Source organism: Panthera leo, chromosome F3, assembly GCF_018350215.1.
Source record: "Panthera leo isolate Ple1 chromosome F3, P.leo_Ple1_pat1.1, whole genome shotgun sequence".
Lineage (NCBI taxonomy): Eukaryota > Metazoa > Chordata > Mammalia > Carnivora > Felidae > Panthera > Panthera leo.
This window is the reverse complement of record NC_056696.1, coordinates 10,218,285-10,246,275: the sequence shown is the minus strand read 5'-3', so window position 1 is coordinate 10,246,275 and position 27,991 is coordinate 10,218,285. Positions and strand designations below refer to the sequence as shown.

At 48.3% G+C, this 27,991-nt stretch overlaps 1 protein-coding gene and 1 non-coding gene across 4 annotated transcripts; both read right to left on the bottom strand.

Moving 5' to 3' along the window:
* Positions 1 to 952: 952 nt before the first annotated feature.
* On the bottom strand, positions 953 to 14,633 carry POGK (pogo transposable element derived with KRAB domain). 3 transcript variants are annotated; one of them, XM_042924617.1, is made up of 6 exons: positions 14,297 to 14,633; positions 12,734 to 12,867; positions 6,519 to 6,645; positions 5,639 to 5,737; positions 2,875 to 4,366; positions 953 to 1,038 (listed from the first exon to the last, which is right to left on the bottom strand). In XM_042924617.1, the coding sequence occupies exons 2-5, from the start codon at positions 12,863 to 12,865 to the stop codon at positions 2,895 to 2,897; spliced, it is 1,830 nt and encodes a 609-aa protein (XP_042780551.1). In that variant the 5' UTR covers positions 12,866 to 12,867; positions 14,297 to 14,633; the 3' UTR covers positions 953 to 1,038; positions 2,875 to 2,894. The 3 variants fall into 3 exon arrangements, with proteins under 3 accessions (XP_042780551.1, XP_042780552.1, XP_042780550.1); XM_042924618.1 differs by lacking the exon at positions 14,297 to 14,633 and adding an exon at positions 14,121 to 14,200; XM_042924616.1 differs by lacking the exon at positions 14,297 to 14,633 and adding an exon at positions 13,120 to 13,265.
* On the bottom strand, positions 11,648 to 11,781 carry LOC122212515. The gene has a single exon (XR_006199191.1). It is a non-coding gene; the product is annotated as a small nucleolar RNA SNORA52 (small nucleolar RNA).
* Positions 14,634 to 27,991: the final 13,358 nt, after the last annotated feature.

Here is a 27,991-nt window from a genome sequence, read left to right as displayed (position 1 = left end):
GCATATTTTTTTGTGGCATAGATAGCTCGGAATGTTTTCATAACACTCAACTTAGGTGGGAATGCAAATTACTAGAATGTAAAAATTCAAAGACCTCCCATCTATTCCTGCAGGGCAGAAGGAGATTAGAAGTCTTGCAACAGCTGTGGCTAAAGGCCCACGTCCTCTCATACCCTTGTGATCAAAATATTAAAGAAACCAACAAGTATCCGATGAGTCAATGAGCCTTGTACCATGGAGATAGCAGATAATTTATAGTGACTTCTTCTGCAGGCAGCCTGAGAAACAGAAGAGCTTGTATACTAACTGCTGCCCCATCATTAAATATAATGACACAGAGGGCCACCAAAGACCCTCAAAAATTCTAGCTGCCAACGAGATTGGGAAGAGAAATAAAACAGCATAGTTTCCTAACCTGTATCTTCCACTCTAACCTAGTTCGTCTGTGGAAAAGCCATCTGCTGGCACCAGGCCAGTTGATGCCTGAATGTTATCACTAGTATCTCATTTTTCCAAAAGAGGAAATGTGTAAGTAGCAGGTGTACGTATGGGACTCATTTCTACAAAGCCTTCTTTGCAGTCTTGACCTGTGCGGGGACAGGTTCTACTCTTGGAAGCATTTTTAAAGGCAAAAGAAAACATTTACTTGAGGTTTTCGCCACAGAGAGGACATCAGTGGAATTGGGCCCATAGGAGTCTCCTGTTGGTGTTGAACAAACGGTCTCTTCTCCAGGAACAAATACCTTTGTTCATTCGTATTTACAGGTTTCTTTTGATGGACACATGGATTAATCTCTAAAACAAAAAATGGGGCAGAAGCAGTTTCTTCCCTAATCATGTCTCTGCTGAAATCAAGGGTCCTAGACTTTTCTGACACGTGGATGTGGGGCGGGAGTGGGCTATGTCACAGGACAGGGTGCACAGTCCAGACATGGGGTTGTTCCAGCCCCCCCGGCCTTCTGCTGCTCCCTGTGCGTCCACACTTTGAGGAATCTTCTTGAGGATTTTCCTCTCACCTGTTTCAAACAGTTCCAATTGCTGGAAAACAGAGAGAACCTAAGTGTGAATTAACCCTTGGATTTTAGAAATCGTATACATTTTAACAAACATGATTATTCCATTAGTCAGATTTCCAAATAGAGGAGGAGAACCAGTTTTATGCCCATCTGTCCACTATTAAATCTCCTGTTTGCTGAGAGTCCCTAACTGCTTCTATCACTTCCTCAGTTCACAAAAGGGCAGCTGAACAGAGAACTGGTGGTCAGGATGGGCAGAAGGTCATGGTTGATATCGGACGTAAATGCCTATCTTCACAGCTGCAGCCTCGCCCTGTCTTTTCCCTTTCCTCTTCTGGTAGCCAAGAGCTCAGAAAATTTAAAAAAAAAAAAAAAAAAAAATGCACAGAAACGTTTAACAAGGAGAGGGAAAAAAACAAAAAGTAAAATAAGACAAGGATTAACAACTCGCTAGAATTCAAAGTTTGACCACGGTTAGCAGAAAAAGGCTGAATTCATGGAGGGGAAGGGTAGGGGACATGAGAAGGACAGAAAAAGCAATTTTGGTGATTCGAATTGAACACTGAGAACTCCTCCTTGACTCCACCGTTATACGAGGGGTCCCAGAATCACAGCGGGGTTCGGCAGTATGAGTACAATTTGATTTGAGGGCAGGGAAGGAGACCTACGTCCCTCTTGCACTTGTACAGCGAGGAGTGAGGTGAAAGATTTCGGTTAGCATTTCCTTTGGAGGAAAAAGCAACTCGGATGGGACCCCTTAGTTACGCTGTAAAAGGAAGAAGACACGTCAAGACGGTTTTAGGGCCTCCGTAAAGGAAGGAATGACCTTCTTCACACTAAACGTTGTGTCTAGGGAAAAAAATTAATTGACAGGGGAAATGAGAGCAAGAGGGTGAAATGAATTGCTTGCTCCTTCTGTAGGTTTCCCGCTGTGCCTGGCTGGCTGTTCTCCCCCAAGGTGTGTGTGCTGGGGGGGTGGTACGTGTTAAGTTCACATCCACTAGAGCTGTTAGTCCCCGTCCCCCACTTCCTCTTGAAGCTGCCCTTCTATAGTCAACTCTGAAAATTCCAGACCTTTTGCTCTCAGTCCTCAGACCTTATTCGTGGTAGTCTTAGCTATGTGCCCTGTTTTCTTTTCTTTCTTTCTTTCTTTTTCTTTTTTTTTTTTTTTGGTGCCGAGATTCAATTTAGAAATATATCCTTTCGGACATCAGTGGACAAGCAATTACTGCAATTGCTCCCACCACCCATGTGAAGGTCATTATGAGAATAAGATACTGTTTAAAAACTCTTTTGAATGCCTAGGGAGAAGCAGACCTACGCTATCGTTTTTCTGTGCCAAGTGGGCTCCCGAGCAGACCACGCGAAGTCTGGGCGCGGAGGCCCCAGCGCCCGGTGCTCTCCCCGTACCGCCGGCCGGCCCCGGAGGCCAGCGGAAGGGAGCACAGCCGCTCCAAGCGTGTCAGATACACACCCCGGCCCTGACGTTCCCCGGGATTTATAAGGGGAAGGAAAAAGCTGGCTCTTCAGACCAAATTCTTTGCGGACTGAGCAACGTCAGACAGACCACGCTCCTTCAGGCCCAAATAATTTGAACACGACAGCCCTCAGATTCAGCGTTCTGGCAGCTCACTCCTTGTGGGGAGGGCCAGGCCTCAGAGCAAAACACCCACAAAGTAAGCCAGGCCACGGCACTTGGACCTCAAGGAGAGCTGACGGCCTCTGATCCGTGGTACGGCAGCCCAGGCTTGAGAGTTCTCGGAGGCACAGAAAATCACGGCAAGGGGGAAGGTGTCCGCGGAACACGAACAGGCCTGTCCGTGAAGGTGCGGGGCGCGTGCGTGTGCCTGCGGGTTACCTGGGCTCTCCCCTCAGCGGTCAGTTGCCCTCTGGCGCGCTCTCGGTATCGCATTCTCTGGGTCCCTCCCCTCCTCCCGGCAGCTCGCTCTCGATCTCCCACAGGACGTCGTCTTCGTCTTCCAGATTGCTGGAGATGTGGCACTTCTTGAAGCCCTGGACGATGGATTCGCTGGAGATGCTGTTCCACGCGACCATGACCCACTCCAGGAAGAGGCCCAGGGGCGGCTTCTTGGCGTTCCCGGTGGGGCTCAGCGCCAGGTTCCCGGCCAGGAGCCAGTTAGAGTACTGGGCCCGGACGCTGTCGTTGAGCGGCTTGTAGACCACCACGTCCAGCACCTGCAGCTGCGAGGTCAGGCCTCCGGGGATGATGACCATGTCGGTGTTCATGCTCTCCATGGAGCTCTTCACGGAATCCGTGGCGTGGCCGCGGAAGCCGTTCAGGATCAGCATCCCTCGCTGCTTGGGCGCCGCGCCGGTCCTCCGACGCCACACCACTTCCAACCAGTCCTGCATCAAGTCCTCCGTCATCCACCCGTACCGGTGGCAGCGGATCTCCATCCCGCTGGGGAACTTCCCGGGGGGGATGTACGTGCCCCTCAAGATGATGTACGGGGGCAGCTTCCTCCCGTCTGCCAAGACACCCAGCATCGCCGTGATCTTCAGCTTCTCCCTGCCCGGCGTCTTGACCAAGACGGGCTTCTCGCCCTGGTTGTCCACGGTCACCCGCGAGGGCACCTCTAGACAAATGGGCGTCTCGTCGGCGTTCCCCATCTGCGCCACCTGGTAGTCGTGCGCCCTGCGCAGGGCCAGCACGCTCCGCTGGTAGGTGACGAGCTTCTCCGTCAGGTCTTCGGGCAGCTGCTGGGGCACCGGCACCTTATGCCGCAGGGACAAGTCATACCTTCGCATCATTCTTCGACACCAACCCAAGCTGGCTTTGAACCCCTTCTCCGGAATGTTCATTTCCTGGGCGATCTCGAGGGCTTTCAGCTGCATGGCCTCCCTGGTGATAGGGTCCCCTTTGGCCTGCATGTACCTGACGTACTCGGCCACGCGCTGGTCCACCAGGGCAAAGCGCCCGTTCTTGGGGCCGCGGAACGCCCGCCGCATGGCGTGGGCGTTCTGCAGCTGCGGCTTCACTTTGCGCCAGTCCCGAACGTTCTTTTCCAGCACTCCAAACTGCTTGGCAGCCTGGCAGTTGTTGGTGCTCTCAGCATATTCCACCACCATGAGCTTGAACCCCGCGTCGTAACTGCGCCGCATGCCCCTGCTGAACTGAAACTTCCCGGCAATATCGTCCGCAGAGAGGTCGTACCCCGGGAAGCCCATGGCCATGTAGAAGGGGTACCCCTCACTCCACTCGGGCAGCTCCGTGAGGTCCCGAGGCAGGCGGAGGCCAAAGCCGTCCAGGTGCTGTGGCTGAGGAAAGTGGGGGGTGGCGCTCATCGGACCCGCCCAGTCCGGGGGCTTGACGTCAGTCTCTTCATTTTCTAGGAGACAAACAGGGAGGGGCGAACATAACGACAGTAAGAAAAATGCCTCCTGGCCTATCCCGATTTCCTGGGTCAAGACGCTAAGAATACCTTAATCTGAGGTTCACCCAAAGGAGGCCCTTTAGTAACAGATGACGTTCCCCTAAGTCCTACGGATCGCCACACCTACTTCCCACAATACCTGTGTATCGCTACTCCTTCTTTGCAGGTGGAGCTACAGAAGTGAAGTAATACATCAAGGGAGCTGAGCCACGAAGTGCCAGAGCTGGGACTTGAACACAGGTCCCAAACTGGGATCACACGATCATTTTGTGGGCCACGCTTTGGTCAAAACGGTTTTTGTGGGCGTGAGAAGCCAAATGTAACCCATACAGTAGGTCCAGAATTTAGATGCACTGCTAAAGGGATGGCCTGGCTCACATCCCTTACGCCAAGAAAATCTATAGCGAAAGCATACTTCGTCCCCTCACACCAATGTCAGAACTTCTATATTTACAAAGTGGTCGCAGAAACTGAACAGGACTTGGGAAGACAGCGTGTCTCAGCCAAACTAAGATGCCATCAGTTGCAAGATACACCATGGGAAAAGAAAAAAAAAAGAATGCCATCAATTTTAAGAGGAGTTCTCAATTTCAGAGATGTTAATGTGGTGGGCGGGGCGAAGCATGTCTTAGAATCAATGAAATACGGCATTTCAAACTCTTCCCTATAGAGAGAAGGTGAATAAAATCACTGGCTGCTTAGAAGCTGTATTTAGCCAACTGTTATCCTAACTATGTTGTTGATAAAGGGCCATGTGCTTCTCGGACGTACCTACTCACACATGTACTACAGCTGCTCTTGCTTTTTCTATCCAAGAAGAGATGGACAAGAAACCAGGGTAAATCGCCCCGGCCAGGTGCTTTGTCGCATTACTTTCCTTAGTCTTCAAACGTATATGGTGTGCTACTGAGGTGGCCTCCTTCACCCAGCATGTGCACAGGACCAAACACCATACAGACTTCAATTTACTTCATGCGCGTACAAGGATGCACATTGAGACTTATTACCCACTGCTGACGGAGGAAGAAATGGAGGCTCAGAGAGGTGAATGAAGTGGCCTGAAGTCACACAGCACTAGAAAGATTTTGAACATCCAAAGCCCATCATCTTTCTGCCTCATAACCTTGCCTCAACTCTTAAACACCCCACACGAGGTACATGGAAACTTAAAGTCCAGGTTCACAATGCTCCCACTGGATGGATGCCGGGGTGATTTCATTGTAGTACCTGCCAAGGTTCCTCCTTGGAGCTGCCATTCATCAGAATTCTGAGACTCCTCGTCACCTTCCAACCGAGTGATCATGTCTGGCTTAGGGAATGGGAATTCTGTTTATAGGAAATAAAACAGGTAATAGCTGTGTGTTCCTGCCTCGGAGCCCTGCCAAAATCAGTACTTTATGCTACTTAAGGAATCCCTCCCCCACCCCGACACACACACACACACACACTCTCTCCATGTGGAGGTTTACAAAAGCCAGGGGGAAAGGGCCGAGGGGTAACGAAAGAAAAAACATGATAGGAAAGATGTCTGTCCAAGGGAATTCAGGGATCTCTGCTAATGAGGGCTGGTGCTAGCAACAACAAAAACAACTTCATTTAGCAGGATGCAGTCCCTGACCTATTGAACCTTCTGGTACCTAGATGAGAAACTAGGAAGTCCCTCCAGCTGGTTACATTCTAATGATACGGATCATCAATGCCGGGAGGGGAACGAGGATTCTTTGGGGCTGAGTTCCCAGGCGTCTGAGGCTGACGGGGTAACAATGAAGTCTGCCTTCCCTCCTGAGGAACATATGAAACACAGGCCCAGATCTGTGGTGACATTTCTTAGGTTAGGTCTTTTTTTTTTTTTTTTTTTTTTTTTTTTTTGACGCGAATGCCTAGGTTGAGTGAGGATGGCTCTGAGAGCTGGCGCAAGTTGCTGAGTAGAAGGACACAATATTTATATCCTGCCGAAGTCAAAAACAGGAAATCAAATGGGCACAGGCACTGAGGGGACAGAGTCCAAGTTCAGGAGAAAGGGATGTTGGAGACACCAGAGAAGAGACATGGAAACAATTCTCTGGGCTCAGAGCTTCCAGGAGACAAAGAAAAAACAAAGCTTTACCCAGGGACAGGACAGTTTCATAATTCATCCTCATGACTTCCCGGTAGAGGGCCTTTTGTTGCTCCGTCAAAACTTCCCACTCCTCATCGGAAAAATATATGGCCACCTCATCGAATAGGGCCGGCACCTGGAACAGGGAACAACTAATAGGCATAAGCAGACACAGACTCACACACCTTCATCTCACAGGGGAGGGGGCTCTGACCGGGGGACACGGTCCATCCACACTCACTAGGCCAGTGGCGGCAAAACAAGGACACGGCACAGGTCCCGCACGCCCTGCGTAGGGTCGCTTACCGCCTCGGTTCACAGAGGAGGAGAGCAGCACCCTGAGAAGAAAACTCCCCAGCAGCGATCACCAGATCGGGACACACGCTGCAGGGCCAGCCGATCTGGGCTCAGCCCCGGCTCCAGATTCAGGAGCAACCGCTCCCAAGTCAACACCCTGAGGCAGTTCCCCCACCAAAATACACACACCCAGCCACCCCCTGCCCTCCCCCAAGTCACAGATCCCCGGCCCGGCATGGGGGCGGGGGGGGGGGGCAGCTCCTGGGCCCCGTTCTCCATTTCCTGGGGTACCAGCTCTAGCATTTGACTCAGAACCCAAAGCCCAGGGAGGAGCCAGTGAGAGAGGGGGCCTCATCCTGCCTTTTCCAATCTGTAAGAGCAAGAGTAGGAGGAGAGAAGAGCTAATTAGAGCTTAAATTTATGTAATGAAACAGCAGAGCAAACGAGCTGCTTTGATGCCTAGACCTTCGGCCGAGGACAAAGGCAGCTCTCCTTCCCTCTCCCCACTGACCCCGCTCCCCCACCCCTGTGGGAGGGGCCGGGCCACCCAAACCAACCTCCTCCTGTTTACTCGACTCTGCTCTTCTTTTTGCCGTGTCGTTTCTTTCAGTCATTAAAAATCCCACTCCAAAGTTCATCATACTCGGTGGTAAGAAATCACTGGGCCGGGGTTTCAGGATTACTGCTTTCAAAGCTATTCCCCAAGGCCGAACCCAGAGCCTGGGTGATCATGAGACTGTTTTTTCACCAGCTTAGGAAATTAGCATCTGCACAGCGTGTAGCCTCTTCAGGTGTCCTGCCATCAGTCATTTGGACACACTGGACTTTCTCCTTATTCCCCAAGTCCATGTCCTCCCTTCCCACTCACAGCACTCTACAAGTAGGGAGTACTTCCCAGGAGAGGCTGTGTCTGCTTCATCTGTTTTCCCCAACAACCTCATTTCACCAAGGAGGAAACGGGCTCGGAGAGGCCTCGTTGCCACTGTATGTCACACAGCCAACAAATGGCAGGGTTGAGATGGGGACCTAGCACTGTCTGAGTTCAAGGCTCCAGCTCCTACAAAGAGCAAAGTGGCCTCCCTGGCGACCAGCCCTTCACTCTCCCCTACCTCTGTGCTCACTGGTTCTCAGCGCTTGCTGTTTCCTGAGCAAACCGTTCTTTTACCTTTCGCGTCCCCCCCCACATGGCTCTCCCACTGCCTCAGAGGTCCTCCCCATTCTTGGCCTGGCTGACACCCACCCACCCATCTTCCAAGACTTAGCCCAGATGTGCCATTCCCTGGGAAGCTCACCCTGACGTGGGTTGTGCGCCCACTACACATCCCTGTGGCACCCTGGGCTCCATACTACGGTGGCACTTATCACAACGCAGTATTCTCTTGGTTTACTTGTCTGCTTCTTACAGTAGAATTCAAGCTCATTGAGGGCAAAACCTATGTTTATTCCATCTCCCTAAACTTAGGACACTTCTTGTAGATAGTGATCACTTAAGAAAGTATTTTTTAAGTTTATTTATTTATTTAGAGAGAGCCAGAAACAGTGTGAGCAGGGGAGGGGCAGAGAGAGGGGGGGAGAGAGAGAGAATCCCAAGCAGGCTCCTCGCCATCAGCACAGAGTCCGAGGCAGGGCTCGAACTCACAAACCACAAGACCACGACCTGAGCCGAAACCAAGAGTTTAACCGACTGAGTGAGCCACCCAGGTGCCCCCAAAATGTATATTTGAATAAAAGATTTAAGCAAACGATATCCAAATTTCCTTTCTCTTGTTCCACTTAGAATAGTTTCAAATAATCATTAAATTTAGTCTCTTACGAAACCAAGCTTCCTCTTTGGAGTAAGTGTGAAATCCTAGGAGGTAAAAAGGGATGAATCTCCAGGCTTTCCTCAGACCTTCATCAATCTGGAAAGCCTGTCAGCCAGGAATTTTCCACCCCACCCCTTCTCACTTCCCAGCCTTTTGAACAACTCTCCTTTTGGCCTTTTCTCTCCCTAGGAAATTCCAGATCCAGGCCATACCTATTTATAGTCCCTTTCCCTTTGCTGACAAAACGGGACACAGGACTGGCTACGCCGGTCATTTCAGAGGGGCTACTGACACTCACAGAAGTAAAACATCCTAGGCCTGGTAAAAATCTCAGGAGCCCCGAAGTTGTAAGGTGGCTGCAGGGCGACTGGTGCCAGGTTCACGTCCTCATATTTACGGCTGAGCCACAGAGGATCTTCAAACAAGCCCACATTATACTCCAAGACGCACAGTCCAGTGGCTTAGAAATTCTCCTCACAGCAACCCTCTGTGAGAAGTGAGCGAGCCTTCAGCCAGGCCCCGTGGCGCAGGCCTCCTCTCTCTCCACAGAGGCTTTTTATCCGGCCGAGCACAGCAGAAGGTAAACAGGGCCTGCCCCGGGCAAAACTCCGGAGTCGGGAGGCCCTTTCTTGGCCTCACAGGTAGGGACCCTCCGTCCCTGTCCTCCTCCCTTCCCTCAGAAGACCCAGGATGCATCAGACAGGTGTTCTTCCTTCGGCCTGCAGGTACTGCCCTGCTCTGCCGGCAAGTGAGCATTCCAGAGCCCATCTCCAAGGGGAACTGTCAGGAAGTACCTACACCCCGCACAGCCGCACGCTGGCGAAGCTGTGTAACGAAGGTCTCAGAGCAGACGGCCGTTACCAGTGCACGAGAGAGCACCTGCGTGGGGCACTCCCTCTTGCGTGTTGAAATAATTTTCTTATTGAATCCTTGAAGTAATAATAAAGAAATGGGAGTCACTACCCCACTTCTATGGGTGAGGAAACAGCTGCTAAATGACTTGTCCACAGTCACAGAGTCAGAAAGTCTGACTCCAGGGGCGCCTGGGTGGCTCAGTCGGCTAAGCGTCCAACTTGGGCTCAGGTCATGATCTCGCGGTTCCTGGGTTCAAGCCCCCGCATCAGGCTCTGTGCTGACAGCTCAGAGCCTGGAGCCTGCTTCGGATCCTGTATCTCCCTCTGTCTCTGTCCCTCCCCCACTCGTACTCTGTCTCTCGAAAATGAATAAACGTGAAATAAGTAATAAATAAATAAATAGTCTGACTCCAAAGCCCAGACTTTTTCAGCAGGCCACTTAGCACGCAGACTGTAGTGAGCCTTGGCCCTCGCAAGAGAGATGGGCAAGGGACCTGTCCCGCAGAGCTCCCGGGGAGAGAACTACACCCCTCAGCACTGCTCACCACGGCCTCTGGCTGGCCGGCCCCGGGGCCTGCCCTACTTCTCTCACCTTCTCTGCTTCCAGCTCCGGGAGCTGTTCCAACTCTGCACAGGAGCGTTCCTCTCGGGTGCTTCCGTTCCTGCTTTCCCTGTGTCTGGAGTGCAAGCCCTCTCTCCTCCCTTGGCCAGTGCCACTTATGAACGAGACTCAGCTCGGGGTACATTCCTCTTTTTCTCTACTTGAAACTCTATTTCTATTCCAATTCTCCTGTGGAATATTATCCTAATATATAGCACAGTTCTTATGTTGGAAAGGCTTTTATTGATCACCCTAACACAATTCTTTACAACCACAATACATATTTAAGGAACAGATTCATTTCTTTTCTTTCCCTAGTTCAATGCCCTAGAACAGGGTTTTTCAACATCAGCACTATGGACATTTTGGGCCAGATAATTCTTTGTCACGAGGGCTGTCCTGTGCATTGGAGATGTTTAGCAGTGTCCGTGGCCTCTCCCCAGGAGATGCCTAGTAGGATCTCCCACTCCCCAACCCCCACCCAAATCACAAGAGCCAAAAATGTCTCCAGATATTGCCAAATGTCCCCAGGAGGGAAACGGGCCTGGGAGCCAACCTGCCCACTGCTTAAGACCAGGTCCGTGCTTGCCCCCTGAACAAAGCCTCTTGACTTCTCCAGCTGAATGAGACCCTGCTCTTGAGCTGACTTCACCCACTGCACTCTGAATATTGTACTATGAATTATGTTCACTTCCCCACCTTCCTTGCGAGACTGGCAACACCAGGAGACTAGGGATCTTGCCTTAACACCACCGCTGTGCTCAATAACCGCGGACAGGGGGCAGACCGCCTGGAGCCCGCAAAAACCAGCCCCCCTCTTCCAGCGACCTCCTTCCTTCCCAGCTAAGAATGGCCTTCGCCTTGCTCCCTTCTCACTGTTCCGACAACACTTAAACGTCCACCTTTACTGCACCCATTTTCCAAGGTTCTCCATGCTATCTAGAGGTTCTGGGTTGGCCAATTTAGCCTTAAAGCCCAGGGTTTCTACTGCCTTGAGGTCTTGCTGCAGGCTAAGTGGGACTGACTCCTGTCCTCGAAGGTCTCCCCAGCTGCGAGGATCAGAACTAGAGAGGCGGTGGGGGTGAGCAGAGAACACAAAAAGAAAATGGCAGTGCAGCCTACAGAGCCAGACTGAAAACCCAGAGCCTGGTGGTGTACTGTGTTTCACCGAGGTATGACACACATACAATAAAATGCACTGCTTTTAAGGGTCCAGCTTGAGAGACATTTATTTTTTTAAGAACACATGTCAGCGTACATGTGTAACTCTGGGGCAAAGTAGATAACCTCTCTGCTCCCCAGTCCTCTTGTGTGGGAGGGGAGCTGGACCGGACATTTGGGAGAGCCATGTTTCTATGAATACCAATCTCCTACTGGAAACAAAGGAATAGAATGGATACTGATAATGTTCATACACAGGACTCGCCGGAGAAAAGGAATGCAACTTGTTGCATATTTAAAGTTTTTACCATTCATGCCTAAATGTCATGATGTCCGGGATGTACTGTGAATAATTATACACGATTATAAGGATAAATATCTCTTGCACTTACATCACTCCCCCCCCCCCCCCCACCCGCGGGGTGTCCAGAAGTGGCCCGGGCACAGGCGCGCTGAAGCCTGTTCACTTTTCTGGGGGAGGCTTCTACAGCTCTCTGGCGCACGAGCAAAACCTGGCGGGCCCCAGGCAGACTGGCGGGGATTAGGATGGGCCACGCTGCATTTATATTTTTATAAATTTACTCTAATTCTATCACACGCTTCTGTTTGGATACGTTCCATATTCTCTGCTGCCTACCACCCCAATCCCTCGATTCGGGCAGGCTGATGATGCCGCTCTCCTGTGTGTGCTCTCACAAGACGTCCTCACACAGAACCGACTGAAGCTCTCCTCCTGTCAGCTCAGTGCCCCAAGTCTTATTTAAAAAGGTTCCCTTCAGCCAGCAGTGGGTGTAAAAGACTCTCTCCTTCCCAAACTTCAGTGACGTTCCTCTGGGCCCTCTTCCCTACCAGGCCTCCGCGGGGGCTCCCCTCCTGTCCTCAGCCTGCCCGGCCCAGTTTTAGCAAGAATCCTGCTTTACTTTACCTTAGAAAGATTCTCCCACCTTTGACAGCTGATCACCCTAGTCTGCCTTTAGCAAGAATCCCCCTATTCTTGAGGTCTCCTCTTAGTAACTTCTCACCCACTCCGGATCCCTGGCTGGAAATCCCTGCTTGTCTCACTGTATTCAGTGTTGAGCCCCAGCTCTCTCCCACTGCAAGAGTCCTGACAGCCATCTCAACAGTCCCGACCAACCTTCCTTACCGTCTTCACAAGCGTCAGAGTAATTTTTTCTTTAACAGAGGTCAGCAAACATTTAGCTGGTGTCTGCAACATGCCTGGCACTAAGTAAAACGTAGGGGATTCAGGGGCACAGGAGAGAGGCAAGCCTCTCAGATTTCCAGTCCGAACGACGATAAGCCACATGGCTGAAGAGACTGTTCCCATAACCAGCTCCATTCTTCACAGTGCCTTTTAAAGCCACAGGACTGTTTTCTCAGGAATGCAAACATACCGGGCTGGGCTGGGCTATTTTTACTTCCTATGCTTGACTGAGGAGGAGACTTAAAACAAGCCTGGCTCCCAGACCTCTCCTCACAGCTGTGTGGACCCATCTTCCTACTTACCCAACCACCTTCTGAGCAGATCCGGACTTTCTGCATATCTGTGGGGCCATCCTCCAGTTCCCGACTCTGAATCTCTTCTTCCTCTTCTTCTTCTTTCAGGGTCAAATTGAGAGTGTAGGCTGTGGAATCCATCTCTGCAAGCAAGATTCAGTTGAGAAAAATCAGGCACTAGTGTGAACTCCCCGAAGCCTGGGATGGGGGCTGCCTGTGCAAACCTCTTATCCCCAAGCACTGTTCAGGCTGGAATAAGGGAAGGAAGAGTCAGGCCTGGGGAGGAAGGGCTTTAGGAGAAGCACCAGGAAGCTGGAAGGTGACATATTAATTATGTTAAGAGGGGCTGCAGGCAGATAGTGTACCTGACTGCCTTCATATATTAAAAAGGCTACCTGTGGAAGAGACCAGGCTGGTTCTGTAGAGACCCAGGGGCAGAACGGGCTGGTGGGTAAACATTCCTGGGAGAGGTTTTAAGAGTGCTTTGAAAGGCAGAACTTTCTCACAGCCAGTGCCACCTGAACATGAAATAAGCGGCAGGAGAGGGGTGTTAGCTGCTTTACCAATGAAGATGTCTGAACACAGCCCGGACACTTGCTCAACTGGGTTCTCCCTACAGGCCAGTTAAGCACCTGGAAGTTGGCTGGCCCAGAATACCCATCACCTGGATTTTCCAAAGCTAAAGATTTTGTCCATGAGCCGGTTCAGAAAATAGTCATTCTGCCTTAGGAGGTTTTCCAAACCCGAGATTCAGTGACACACAGTGAGGTGTATGCCTGGATACCCGAGAAGGTGCAGAAATCTGTTAGGGCCCACCCCCACCGGGAAATGCCTCCGTGGCGAAAAGAATATTCTCTTGGGTCCAGCTGTAGGCCAATACAAAGGGCCGCGCTCCTGCCCTCTAGGGGCGCGGGCAACTCCTAGGTGTGGAGTGAGTGTGCATCTTGTGGGCCGCATCCTCCCGGGCTCCGAAAGAAAAGATCCTTCCAGAGTTCAGTGTGCTTCTCCGGTATTGCCAAAAGGGACGGGCGAACACGGCAAGGCTAGGTCAGGGGCGGGCGGAAAAGGCTTCAGATCCCCGGAGCTGGGGCCCAAACTTGCCGCCGCCTCCCCCGCCCTCTCCCGGGCAGGGGGTGGGGGCGGAGGCGGCACCGCCCCGCAGCAAAGGTGCCCGCGGCGAGGTGCCCGCGGCCGCCGCCGCCGCCGCCGCCCACCCGCCCACGGCCCCGCGCCCCGCCCGCAGCCGCCGCGCCCCCGGGCGCGCTCGGATATCTCCAGCCATCTTGTCCCATTTCCCTTTCTCCGCGGCCCCGCGCCGGGAGCGCTCCCGCCGCCCCCGGCTCCCGCCGCCCCCGGCCCGCCTCCCCGCCGGGCCCCCTCCCCGTCCCCGGCGCACCTGCCGGGCGGCCGGAGCCGGCGCCGCCTGCCACCAGGAGGGCCCGCAACAAAGGCGACGGCGGCCGCCGCAGCTGCAGCCTCGCGCCCCCGCCCCTGCCGCCGCCGCGCAGCCCCGGAGCCGCGGGAAGGGCCGCGCCGCCCCGGGCCTCCGGCCCGCCGCCCGCGCGCACTCACCGAGCGGCCGGGACGCGGGCCGGGGCCGCGGGAGGAGACGCCGAGGGCTCCGGCCCCGCTGTCACAGCGCCATCCCTGCCGCCTCTCCGGCTTCCCGTGCGCGCGGCCCCTCGGGAGGGAGCGGGGAGGACACGTGGTGGGAGGAGGAGGGTCCGGCCGCGAGCTGAGGGTGTTGGGAGGAGAGGGGAGGAGCGCGGCTGATGTCAGCGGGCCTCGGCGGCGCCGGGAGACGGCGCCCGCGCCAGCTCCGGACCCTCCTCCCGGCGCGGTTTCCGGCAGGTCCGCGCGGCACTCTCCTCCCGGCGGAGTTCTCGACCCTCCTCGCGGCTCCTGGCCGGCCAGCGGCGCCGTGCCCTCCACCCTCCCCGCTTCCCCCGCGGTCGTCGGCTTCCCGTGCGCTGTGGGCGCCCTCGGCGGGCAAGAGGCAGGAAGGGCATAAAGGATTTCTGCTTTAGCAGAGTGTGTGACCTGGGAGCATTTATCCCTGTGCTGATTTGCATTCACCGGTGGTTTGCATCTGCTGGGGTGCGCACTCAAGGCGGGCTCGCCACGCTTCAAGGGACGCGTTAGGAAGAGTAGACCAAGGGGGCTGAAGAGGGGTCCTGGATCTTTGCCGAACCGTGCTCGGATTCTGGCAAGCATAGGTCCAGAACTTCGTTCATAGTATATACGAAGAAGGAACTTCCTGATAGGAGTACTGCTAAAGCCCAAGCTTGTAATCTCGTGGAGGGCATAACTCTCTCTCTCTGTAGCAGGATCGTCAAAATGCTCAACAAAAAAGAGCAGACAAGCCCTGAAGCCCTTCTGATTCCAGAAAAAAAGAGTCTGGGTTTGGGGTTTTGTTGGGGAGTCGTTAAGGAAAAAATAAAATCATTCTGACACTTGTTAAAACAGGAAGGAGGACTTTATTTAGAAATATGGAAGTAGGTGTCAATACTATCCCACGAAGGGAGAGACATCCGCTCAACTCTAAAAGTTGGCGAAGGATAGCCCACAGGCAAAGTGAGGGAGTCAGTGGGCAGAAATTCGTTTAGAGGAGACAGTAGGGAGAGAGGAATCTTGCTGCCGGCCGGCCAGCCCGGTCAGGTTTCCACGATGGGGGCAGGTTCTCTCTAAACGGAGTCTGCAGGATTCTTGAGGAAGCCGGGGCTGCGCAGGCCGAGGAGTGGAGGACGATCCGAAGGCCGAGGCCTCGCGGAGAAGAGGGCTCAGAGGAGACCGACCAACATTTGATCAAGTCAAGAGTTTTTGTCAAACTTCTCTGGCTGTCCCTGAGATCTGAGTAGCTCCTGGGGAAGGCGTCTCTCTCCAAGTGTTTGTGGCCATTCCTGGTTGTTTATGAATAAGTAAACATTTGTGAATGTTACTTCTCTCTGTCATGGAGAGGCTAATGGGGAGCTGTGGAGCTCCCAATTGGTAAAATATACTATGACAAGCACATCTCTGAAGTGTAATTGTGGTGGACGACCCCAGACCAGAGCAAGTTTAACTGAAAGAGAACGTTATTCAAATATGGGGAGAGAGGAAGATGTTAGCGTTTCTTGTTTGTGTTCAGGAACAGTTCTTTTTGTGTGTAAAACTAGCATTGTTAGAGCAGGCGTGACTTCTTAGCTCAAGTTGATTGACATTCCCATCTTAACTTTTCTGAGGACTGGTGACTTCAAATGGGAAAGTGAGGAGAGTGTCGAGAAGAAACCAAAGGGTTTTAGACTCAGAGTCCTAATGTTCTCCTGCGGCTGTGATTAGTTTTTTTTTTTTTTGTTTTTTTTTTTTCTGGGAAGAGGACAATCACCTGAATTCTTGACTTTGGACCCACAGCCCTAAGATCTCAATTATTGCCATGGGGCCCACCTTGGTACAACAAGTCCGTAATTGCTAACAGGACTTCCTCGCAGGAACAAAGTGCTGGGGTAGGCACAATGCTCTGCCAGACATTCATGTTGAAATGGCTTATAAGTCATGCTGCTCGTCTCTGCCCAGGTTTCCTCAGCTTCAGAAAGAGGGAAGTGCGGGCACCTGGGTGGCTCAGTCCATTAAGTGTCCGACTTTGGCTCGAGTCATGATCTCATGATTTGTGATTTTGAGCCCTGCATCGGGCTCTGTACTGACAGTGCAGAGCCTGCCTGGGATTCTCTCTCTCTCTCTCTCTCTCTCTCTCTCTCTCTCCCTCTGCCCCTCCTCCAGTGGCAGGCCCTCCCTCTTTCTCTCAAAATAAATAAATAAACTTACAAACAAAAAAAGAAAGGAAGAGGGAATTGTGCCAGCCAGATGTTGTCAGAGCTTCCCCTCAGCTCTAATTCAGCAATTCCATTTCCCAAAAAGACTTCATTTGAGTCTGCATGGGGAGTGACTGAAGCTCATTTTCGAGACAGTGCATGGCTTTGATAATTGGTAGGATGGGTTTCTGTCAGTAGGTACTTAATAAATATGAGCTGAACACCTATGAAATTAACATAATAGTTCTTTAATGAGGCTATTGGTCTGGCTTCATACTTCTTCCTATGGAATTATTGCAGTCCACAAGCCATAGGGATTCTAAAGAGCCCAAGTCCCAGAAAGTACCCGTTACCCCTAGACTACAGGTAAGCCTAGCTACCAGCCCCTCCTTCCTCCATTTCTCAGGGACTGTGGTAAATTGAATTAATACATCCTTGTGGTAGTTCACCCTGCTGGTAAATAGCATACCTGCTGAGACCTCATGTGTGCAGAATGGACTTCAATGCCCCATCACTTGACCTGGCCATATGACGTGCTTTGGCCAGTAGAATATGACTATGTGTAGTCCTGAGCATAGATCCTAAAAAGGTCTCACATGTTTCCACTTGCACCTCTGGGAGCTTTTGTCCTTTGCCGTGAGAAAACCGTGCCTAGGCAGTCAACACCCCTCCGGCCTGGGCTCCAGAATGAGACCTGTTCTACACAGCCATCCTGTGAAAATGCGAAGGGATCATTGTTTTGTTTTAAGCTATCGAGTCCTGGGGTGGCTTATTAGTTAGCCTTTTGTGGTGACAGCTAATAGACACAGTATCAGTGGGCAACCTTGGACTTAGGGCTCCCAATATTGGCCTTCACAGGTATGCTCTGAGGCAGGGGAAAGGAGAATTGCCATCTCGTGGTGGAAACTCCTAGATATGCTAGATGGGGAGGAGAGAAACAAATTGGTCAGAGGGGAAAGGGTGTGTCACTGCTGACTGTATCTTTCCCTTCTCTGGGATTCTGGAACCTCAGAAGATCAAGATATGATATCAACATTGGATATTTCCCAGTAAAGCCTTAAAATATTCCTGAGAGATCTTGATAAACTGGTAAGGGAAATCTTGATTTGGGCAGTTTCTGGAAGAGCTTAGAAGGCTCCTGGAGAGGGGCGCCTGGGAGGGTCAGTCGGTTGGACGTCCGGCTTCGGCTCAGGTCATGATCTCACGGTCCGGGGGTTCGAGCCCTGCGTCGGGCTTTGTGCTGACAGCTCAGAGCCTGGAGCCTGCTTCGGATTCTGTGTCTCCCTCTCTCTCTGGCCCTCTCCCACTCAAGCTCTGTCTCTGTCTCTCAAAAATAAATAAACATTGGGGCGCCTGGGTGGCTCAGTCGGTTAAGCGGCCGACTTTGGCTCAGGTCATGATCTCGCGGTCCGTGAGTTCGAGCCCCGTGTCGGGCTCTATGCTGACAGCTCAGAGCCTGGAGCCTGTTTTGGATTCTGTGTCTCCCTCTCTCTGACCCTCCCCCGTTCATGCTCTGTCTCTCTCTGTCTCAAAAATAAATAAACGTCAAAAAAAAAATTAAAATAAATAAATAAATAAATAAATAAACATTAAAAAATTTTTTTAAAAAGAAGGTTCCTGGAGAAGAAGAATGTGGTTCAAGTACCTCAGAGGGTTAAGGAACACTTAAAGGTTTCTCTAGAAGAAGAAGAGAAGTGTAATATCTACTGTAGTACTACCTGCTATAACAGAATCCCAAAGGTATAAAGGCTCAAACAATAGAAATTTATTTTTCATTTATGTCATAGTTCTCTGTGGGTATTCCCAGTTTACAGGTGACTTTCTTCTATGCTGTGATTTAGGGACCCAGGCTCCTTTCATCTTGTGGCTCAGCCACACCCTTGGGACCTTGTGGTTTTCTTCATTCACCAGAGTGAAAGAAAAGTAGAAAATGGAGAAGGCACATCGTTTTCTTGGCCTTAAAGTAATACATATGTCTTTTGCTTATATTCCATTGGTTAGGATCATGGTGACATCTATTTTTTTTATTATTCTTTTAATATGAAATTTATTGTCAAATTGGTTTCATACAACACCCGGTGCTCATCCCAACAGGTGCCTTCCTCAATGCCCATTACCCACTTTCCCCTCCCTCCCACCCCCCATCAACCCTCAGTATATTCTCAGTTTTTAAGAGTCTCTTATGGTTTGCCTCCCTCCCTCTCTTTTTTTTTTTTCTCACCTTCCCCTCCCCCATGGTCTTCTGTTAAGTTTCTCAGGATCCACATAAGAATGAAAACATATGATATCTGTCTTTCTCTGTATGGCTTATTTCACTTAGCATAACACTCTCCAGTTCCATCCACATTGCTACAAATGGCCAGATTTCATTCTCATTGCCAAGGAGTATTCCATTGTACATATAAACCACAATTTCTTTATCCATTCATCAGTTGATGGACATTTAGGCTCTTTCCATAATTTGGCTATTGTTGAAAGTGCTGCTTTAAACATTGAGGTACCAGTGCCCCTATGCATCAGCACTCCTGTTTCCCTTGGGTAAATTCGTAGCAGTGCTATTGTTGGGTCATAGGGTAGATCTATTTTTAATTTTTTTGAGGACCCCCACACTTTTCCAGAGCGTCTGCACCAGTTTGCATTCCCACCAACAGTGCAAGAGGGTTCCCGTTTCTCCACATCCTCTCCAGCATCTACAGTCTCCTGATTTGTTCATTGTAGCCACTCTGACTGGCATGAGGTGCTATCTCAGTGTAGTTTTGATTTGTATTTCCCTGATGAGGAGTGACGTTGAGCCTCTTTTCACGTGCCTGTTGGCCATCTGGCTGTCTTCTTTAGAGATGTGTCTATTCATGTCTTCTGCCCATTTCTTCACTGGATTATTTGTTTTTCGGGTGTGGAGTTTGGTGAGTTCTTTATAGATTTTGGATACTAGCCCTTTGCCTGATATGTCATTTGCAAATATCTTTTCACATTCCATTCGTTGCCTTTTAGTTTTGTTGGTTGTTTCCTTTGCAGTACAGAAGCTTTTTATCTTCATGAGGTTCCAATAGTTCACCTTTGCTTTTAATACCCTTGCCTTTGGGGATGTGTCAAGTAAGAAATTGCTGCGGCTGAGGTCAGAGAGGTTTTTTCCTGCTTTCTCCTGGGTTTTGATGGTTTCCTGTCTCACATTCAGGTCCTTCATCCATTTTGAGTTTATTTTTGTGAATGGTGTGAGAAAGTGGTCTAGTTTCATTCTTCTACATGTTACTGTCCAGTTCTCCCAGCACCATTTGTTAACAAGACTGTCTTTTTTTCATTGGATATTCTTTCCTGCTTTGTCAAAGATTAGTTGGCCATACTTTTGTGGGTCTAGTTCTGGGATTTCTATTCTATTCCATTGGTCTATGTGTCTGCTTTTGTGCCAATACCATGCTGTCTTGATGATTACAGCTTTGTAGTAGACACTAAAGTCTGGGATTGTGATGCCTCCTAATTTGGTCTTCTTCTTCAACATTACTTTGGCTATTCGGGGTCTTTTGTGGTTCCACACAAATTTTAGGATTGCTTGTTCTAGCTTCGAGAAGAATGCTCGTGCAATTTTGATTGGGATTGCATTGAATGTGTAGATTGGTTTGGGTAGTATTGACATTTTAACAGTATTTATTCTTCCAACCCATGAGCATGGGATGTTTTTCCATTTCTTGGTATCTTCTTCAATTTCCTTCATAAGCTTTCTATAGTTTTCAGCATACAGATCTTTTACATCTTTGGTTAGGTTTATTCCTAGGTATTTTATGCTTCTTGGTGCAATTGTGAATGGGATCAGTTTCTTTATTTGTCTTTCTGTTGCTTCATTATTAGTGTATAAGAATGCAACTGATTTCTGTACATTAATTTTGTATCCTGAGACTTTGCTGAATTCACGTATCAGTTCTAGCAGACTTTTGGTGGAGTCTATTGGGTTTTTTATGTATAATATCATGTCATCTGCAAAAAGTGAAAGCTTGACTTCATCTTTGCCAATTTTGATGCCTTTGATTTCCTTTTGTTGTCTGATTGCTGATGCTAGAACTTCCAATATTATGTTAAACAACAGCGGTGAGAGTGGACATCCCTGTCGTGTTCCTGATCTCAGGGGGAAAGCTCTCAGTTTTTCCCCATTGAGGATGATATTAGCTGTGGGCTTTTCATAATTGGCTTTTATGACGTTTAAGTATGTTCATTCTATCCCGACTTTCTCAAGGGTTTTTATTAAGAAAGGAGACTGTGGCAATGCAAGCTGGTGCAGCCACTCTGGAAAACAGTATGGAGGTTCCTCAAAAAACTAAAACTAAAAACAGAACTACCCTATGACCCAGCAATTGCACGATCCAAGGGATTTATCCAAGGGATACAGGTGTGCTGTTTCGAAGGGACACATGCACCCTCATGTGTATAGCAGCACTATTAACAATAGCCAAAGTATGGAAAGAGCCCAAATGTCCATCAGTGGATGAATGGATAAAGAAGATGTTGTATATATATACAATGGAGTATTGGCAATCAAAAAGAATGAAATCTTGCCATTTGCAACTATGTGGATGGAACTGGAGGGTATTATGTTAAGTGAAATCAGGCAGTCAGAGAAAGACAAAAATCATATGACTTCACTCATATGAGGACTTGAAGAGACAAAACAGATGGACATAAGGTAAGGGAAACAAAAATAATATAAAAACAGGGAGGGGGACAAAACAGAAGAGACTCATAAATATGGAGAACAAACAGGGTTTCTGGAGGGGCTTTGGGGGGGGGTGGGCTAAATGGGTAAGGGGCACTAAGGAGTCTACTCCTGAAATCATTGTTGCACTATATGCTAACTAATTTGGATGTTTTAAAAAATTAAAAAGAAAAAAGAAAGAGAAAGAAAGAAAGGAAGGAAGAATGCTGAATTTTGTCAAATGCTTTTTCTGCATCGATTGACAGGATCATATGGTTCTTATCTTTTCTTTTATTAATGTGTTGTATCACACACATTGATTTGCGAATGTTGAACCAGCCCTGCAGCCCAGGAATGAATCCCACTTGATCATAGTGAATAATTCTTTTTATATGCTGTTGAATTCGATTTGCTAGCGTCTTGTTGAGAATTTTTGCATCCATGTTCATCAGGGATATTGGCCTGTAGTTCTCTTTTTTTTGCTGGGTCTCTGTCTGGTTTGGGAATCAAAGTAAAGCTGGCTTCATAGAATGAGCCTGGAAGTTTTCCTCCCTTTTCTATTTCTTGGAACAGCTTGAGAAGGATAGGTATTTTCTCTGCTTTAAATGTCTGGTAGAATTCCCCAGGGAAGGCATCTGGTCCTGGACTCTTATTCCAGGGAGTTGGGAATAAGAGTTGGGAGATTTTTGATAACTGATTTAATTTCTTTGCTGGTTATGGGTCTGTTCAAGTTTTCTATTTCTTCCTGTTTGAGTTTTGGAAGTGTGTGGGTGGTTAGGAATTTGTCCATTTCTTCCAGGTTGTCCAGTTTGTTGGCATATAATTTTTCATAGTATTCCCTGATAATTGCTTGTATCTCTGAGGGATTGGTTGTAATAATTCCATTTTCACTCATGATTTTATCTATTTGGGTCATCTCCCTTTTCTTTTTGAGAAGCCTGGCTAGAGGCTTATCAATTTTATTTTTTCAAAAAACCAACTCTTGGTTTCATTGATCTGCTCTACAGTTTTTTTAGATTCTATATTGTTTATTTCTGCTCTGATCTTTATTATTTCTCTTCTTCTGCTGGGTTTGGGGTGTCTTTGCTGTTCTGCTTCTATTTCTTTTAGGTGTGCTGTTATATTTTGTATTTGGAATTTTTCTTGTTTCTTGAGATAGGCCTGGATTGCAATGTATTTTCCTCTCAGGACTGCCTTCGCTGCATCCCAAAGCACTTGGATTGTTGTATTTTCATTTTCATTTGTTTCCATATATTTTTAAATTTCTTCTTTAATTGCCTGGTTGACCCATTCATTCTTTAGTAGGGTGTTCTTTAACCTCTGTGCTTTTGGAGGTTTTCCAGACTTTTTCCTGTGGTTGATTTCAAGTTTCATAGCATTATGGTCTGAAAGTGTGCATGGCTGATCTCAATTCTTGTATACTTATGAAGGTCTGTTTTGTGGCTCAGTATGTAATCTATCTTGGAGAATGTTCCATGTGCACTTGAGAAGAAAGTATATTCTGTTGCTTTGGGATGCAGAGTTCTAAATATATCTGTCAAGTCCATCTGATCCAATGTGTCATTCAGGGCCCTTGTTTCTTTATTGATTCTGTGTCTAGATGATCTATCCATTGTTATAAGTGGGTTATTAAAGTCCCCTGCAATTACCACATTCTTATCAATAAGGTTGCTTATGTTTGTGATTGTTTTATATATATTTGGGGGCTCCTGTATTCGGTGCACATTTATAATTGATAGCTCTTCCTGATGGATAGACTGTATAATTATTTTATAATGCCATTCTTCATCTCTTGTTATAGCCTTTAATTTAAAGTCTATTTTGTCTGATATAAGTATGGCTACTTCAGCTTTCTTTTGATTTCCAGTAGCATGGTAGATGGTTCTCCATCCCCCCACCTTCAATCTGAAGGTATCCTCACGTCTAAAATGAGTCTCTTGTGGACAGCAAATAGATTCGTCTTGGTTTTTTTTTTTTTTTTTTAATCCATTCTGATACCCTATGTCTTTTGGTTGGAGCATTTAATCCACTTACATTCAGTGTTATTATTGAAAGATATGGGTTTAGAGTCATTGTGATGTCTGTAGGTTTCATGCTTGTAGTGATGTCTCTGGTACTTTGTGGTCCTTGCAACATTTCACTCACAGGGTCCCCCTTAAGATCTCTTGTAGGGCTGATTTAGTGGTGATGAATTCCTTCAGTTTTTGTTTGTTTGGGAAAACCTTTATCTCTCTTTCTATTCTGAATGACAGACTTGCTGGATAAAGGATTCTTGGCTGCATATTTTTTTCTGTTCATCACATTGAAGATTTCCTGCCACTCCTTTCTGGCCTGCCAAGTGTCAGTAGATAGGTCTGCTACTATCCTCAGTGTCTACCTTTGTAAGTTAGGGCCTGTTTATCCCTAGCTGCTTTCAGAATTCTCTCTTTATCCTCATATTTTGCCAGTTTCACTATGATATGTCATGCATAAGATTGATTCAAGTTACGTCTGAAGGGAGTTCTCTGTGCCTCTTGGATTTCAATGTCTGTTTCCTTCCCTAGATCGGGGAAGTTCTCAGCTATGATTTGTTCAAGTACACCTTCAGCCCCTTTCTCGCTCTCTTCACAGATATTGTTCCATTTGATTGCATCACTTAGTTCTCTAATTCTCCCCTCATACTCCTGAATTTTTTAAATCTTTTTCTCAGCTTCCTCTTTTTCCATAATTTTATCATCGAATTCACTTATTCTCTCCTCTGCCTCTTCAATTGGTGCTATGGCCACCTCCATCTTATTTTGTACCTCATTTATAGCATTTTTTAATTCCTCATCACTATTTTTTAGTCCCCTGATCTCTGTAGCAATAGATTCTCTGCTGTGCTCTATGCTTTTTGCAAGCCCAGTGATTAATTTTGTGACTATTTTTCTAAGTTCTTGTTCCATTATATTGTTTAAATCAGTTTTGAGCGATTCATTAGCTGTCACTACTTCCTGGAGTTTCTTTGAGGAGAATTCTTCCATTTCACCATTTTGGGTAGTCCCTGCGGTAGCTCCAAACTGCAGGGCACATCCCCTCTGCTGTCTGGAGAGACTTGTGTTGGTGGGTGAGGTCGCAGTCAGATCTGATGTCTGCCCCCAGCCCACCGCTGGGGCCGCAGTCAAACTGGTGTGTACCTTGTCTTCCCCTCTCCCAGGGGCAGGACTCACTGTGGAATGGTGTGGCCCCTGTCTGGGCTACTTGCACACTGCCAGGCTTGTGGTGCTGCTTCGATGGGATCTGGTCAAGGGCGTATTAGATGGGGTGGATCCACAAGGTGCACAGGGGCGAGAGGGGGCAGGCTTAGCTCACTTTGCCATTGGTGGTCCCCTTTGGGAGGGGCCCTACAGCACCTGGAGGAAGGCAGGCCCATCGGAGGGATGGATCCACAGAAGCACAGCATTGGGCGTTTGCGCAGTGCAAGCAGGTTCGGTGATGGGAACTGGTTCCCTTTGGAATTTCGGCCGGGGGATGGGAGAGAGAAATGGCGCTAGCCAGCACCTTTGTTCCCCCACCGAGCTGAGCTCTGTCTTCCGGGGCTCAACAATTCTCCCTTCCTGCGTCCTCTCACCCTCCCAGCTCTCTGAGAGCAGAGCTGTTGACTTTTAACATTCCAGATGTCAAGTCCCACTGGCTGTCAGAACTCAAGCAGTCTGACCCCTCTGCTTTTGCAAGCCAGACTTCGGGGGCTCTGCCTTGCCAGGCGGCTGCCCCTCCACTGCCCTGGCTCCCTCCTGCCAGTGTGTGTAGCATGCACTGCCTCTCCACCCTTCCTACCCTCTTCCATGGGCCTCTTGTCTATGCTTGGCTCTGGAGAGTCTGTCCTGCTAGTCTTCTGATGGTTTTCTGGGTTATTTAGGCAGATGTGGGTGGAATCTAAGCAATCAGCAGGATGAAGTGAGCCCAGCGTCCTCCTACACCGCCATCTTCCTTCATTCAGACTACACTGAGCCTGGTGGGCATGATCTGGCAGGTTGAGCTTAAATTCTGCTGCTTTCTTGCTGCCTCTGGAGGTGGTGGATAAGGCATTCCTGGATTTTGGATCCTAGCTCCAAATCTTTGGCATTATGCATTTTCAGACTTTATATGAGCTTCTCCCTACCCGCCCCCACCTCCGGCCTCCTCCCCTGACTGGTTCCAGAAACGAGCCGGAGTGGGACTGGGTCTGGGGTTGGAAAGGGTCTGACTTAGAAAACAGTACTGAATCAAAAATCAGGCTGGGCACACCTTCAAAACCAGACTGGGTCCAGGGGCAGACTGGGTCCATCTTCCATGGTGACATTTATATGAAAAGGGGCAAGGAGATGTAGAGCATGTCTGAGCAGTCACTTTCCAATAACAGCTCCACACACTGAAAAGGAGAGCCTGGATTTTTGTCTCTACCACAGGGATGCTTTTTCTTTCACTCCACTCGCTTCCTGTTGGCAAGGTTTCTGAAAAGAAGTCCAATGTAATTCTTAGCCTTGTTTCCATATAGGAAAGGTATTTTTATTACCCTGGCTTCTTTCAAGATTTTCTGTTTGTTTTTGCTCTTATGTTGTTTGAATATTATATTCCTAGGTGTATATTTTTTGGTATTTTCCTGTGTGGTATTTTCTTAGCTTCCTAGATCTGTGACTGGTATCAGTCATTAACTTTGGGAAATTCTCAGCTATAATTACTTCAATATTTCTTCTTTCCTTTTCTCTGTCTCTTCTGGTATTTCCACTATGGGTATGTTACACCATTTGTGATTTTCTCATAGTTCTATGTTTGTTTTCCTGTTTTTTGTTTGTATCTGTGTTTTAGTTTGGGAAGTTTCTATTGACATATCTTCAAGCTCATTGATTCTTTCCTTGGCTGTGTCTAGTCTACTGATGAGCCCAGCAAAAGCATTCTTCATTTCTGTGGCAGTGTTTTTGATTTCTAGAATTTCTTTTTGATTCTTTCTTAGCATCTCCATCTCTCTACTGGCATTACCCATCTGTTCTTGCATATTATACACCTTTTACACTAAGGCCCTCAACATCATAATTGTAGTTATTTTAACTTCCCAGTTTGATAATTCCAAAATCTCTGCCATATCTGAGTCTGGCTCTAATGTTTATTTTGTCTCTTCAAACTGTGATTTTTTTTTTTTTTTGGCCTTTTAGCATACCTTATAATTTTTGTTAGAAGCCATACATAAGCTCTTGGGTAAAAGGATTGTTTGGGGGGCTAGGAGTTAGGCTGTTTACTCTTTGCTATAGGTGAGGCTAAAATTTCTTCCAGTGTCTTTGTTTTTGTGTCCCTTGTTGTCTTTGGATATTCTTAGAGACTCTTATAGTTCTTTTAGCTTATAGTTCTTTTAGCTTTAAGCCCCTGATATTATACTGGAGCCCCATTTATATGTTGGTAAACTATTGGGGGAGGAGCGACATACTATAATCTATGATTAGGTCTTAGTGTTTTAGCAAACCTGTGTCTCTGATTCTCAGGTTCCTCCCTCTTCCCCTTTAAATGGGACTGGAACAGGGGGCTGAAATTGGGTATTTCCCCTCCCCCAGTTTTCTCTGAGAAGCTCAATTTGCTTAAAATCTGGTAAAACAGTTTCCCTTGAAGGCAAGCCTTTGTCAAGGAGAACAGAGCATTCTGGGCTTATTTTTAATTTTTTGTTGTTTTAAGAGAGAGAGAGAGAGTGCATGAGTCAGGGAGAGGGGCAGAGTGAAAGAGAGAATCTTAAGCAGGCTTCATGCTCAGAGTGGAGCCTGAGAAGGGGGTGGATCCCACAGCCCTGGGATCATGACCTGAGCCGAAATCAAGAGTCAGTTCTTCAACTGACTGAGCTGCTCAGGTGCCCCTGGGCTTATTTGTAAATGGCTACTTTCCCCCTTCCCCTGTATGAAATACAAGGGGATTTTTCTTCCATATTCACCCTGAGAACCTGGTGGAGTTTCTGGGCATAAAACTCAGGAAAGTTGGGTGGGGGGAATGTTTACATCTCAAGCCAGACTAGGCACAGTCTCCAGTAGTCAATTGTCCTTTATGTGTTCCTACCAGGCACCAACTGTGGCTTTTGCTCCTGGTAAACTATGATTCTTTGTATTTGCCTGACTCTCTAGTTTTTTTTGGGGGGGGGAGGTGACAATTTTTCTTGTAACCTCAATTCCTTGATTGAGGGACTTGTTGATTTTTCAGTTTGTTTGGCTTTTTATTTTCTTTTTGTGAGGATAGGAGTGGTTACTTCCAAGCTCTTTGCATGTCAGACCAGACAGAGAGACTTTAAACAGAGTTGGGGATAAGGATCCAGCAACTCTCTTACTTTACCTTCCTCCTCAGGGCTGGCCCAGGTCAAGAGCTCATTTTCATTTACACTGGGTGGGAGTTGAGAGGATAGCTCAGTAGAGCCCATTCATAGTGGTTCTTCCTAATCTCTCAGTTTATTGTCATGCCTACAACCCACTCTCTTCTATAATATTCATTGATTGCTCCTAGTCTCAGCCTGAGATGACTCAAAACCAACTCTAACATAACAATCTTGTCAATATTTTAAAACGTCTGTCTTATTTTTTTTTCAAAACATTTCAGTGTTTATTTATTTTTTGAGAGAGATTGACAGAGTGCGAGCAGGGGAGGGGCAGAGATGGAGGGAGACACAGAATCCAAAGCAGGCTCCAGGCTCTGAGCTGTCAGTACAGAGCCCGACTCAGGGCTTGAACTCACAGACCACAAGATCATGACCTGAGCCGAAGTGGGAAACTTAACTGACTGAGCCATCTGGGTGCCCCTGTTCTGTCTCTTTAAGTCTTCTCTAAATATTCC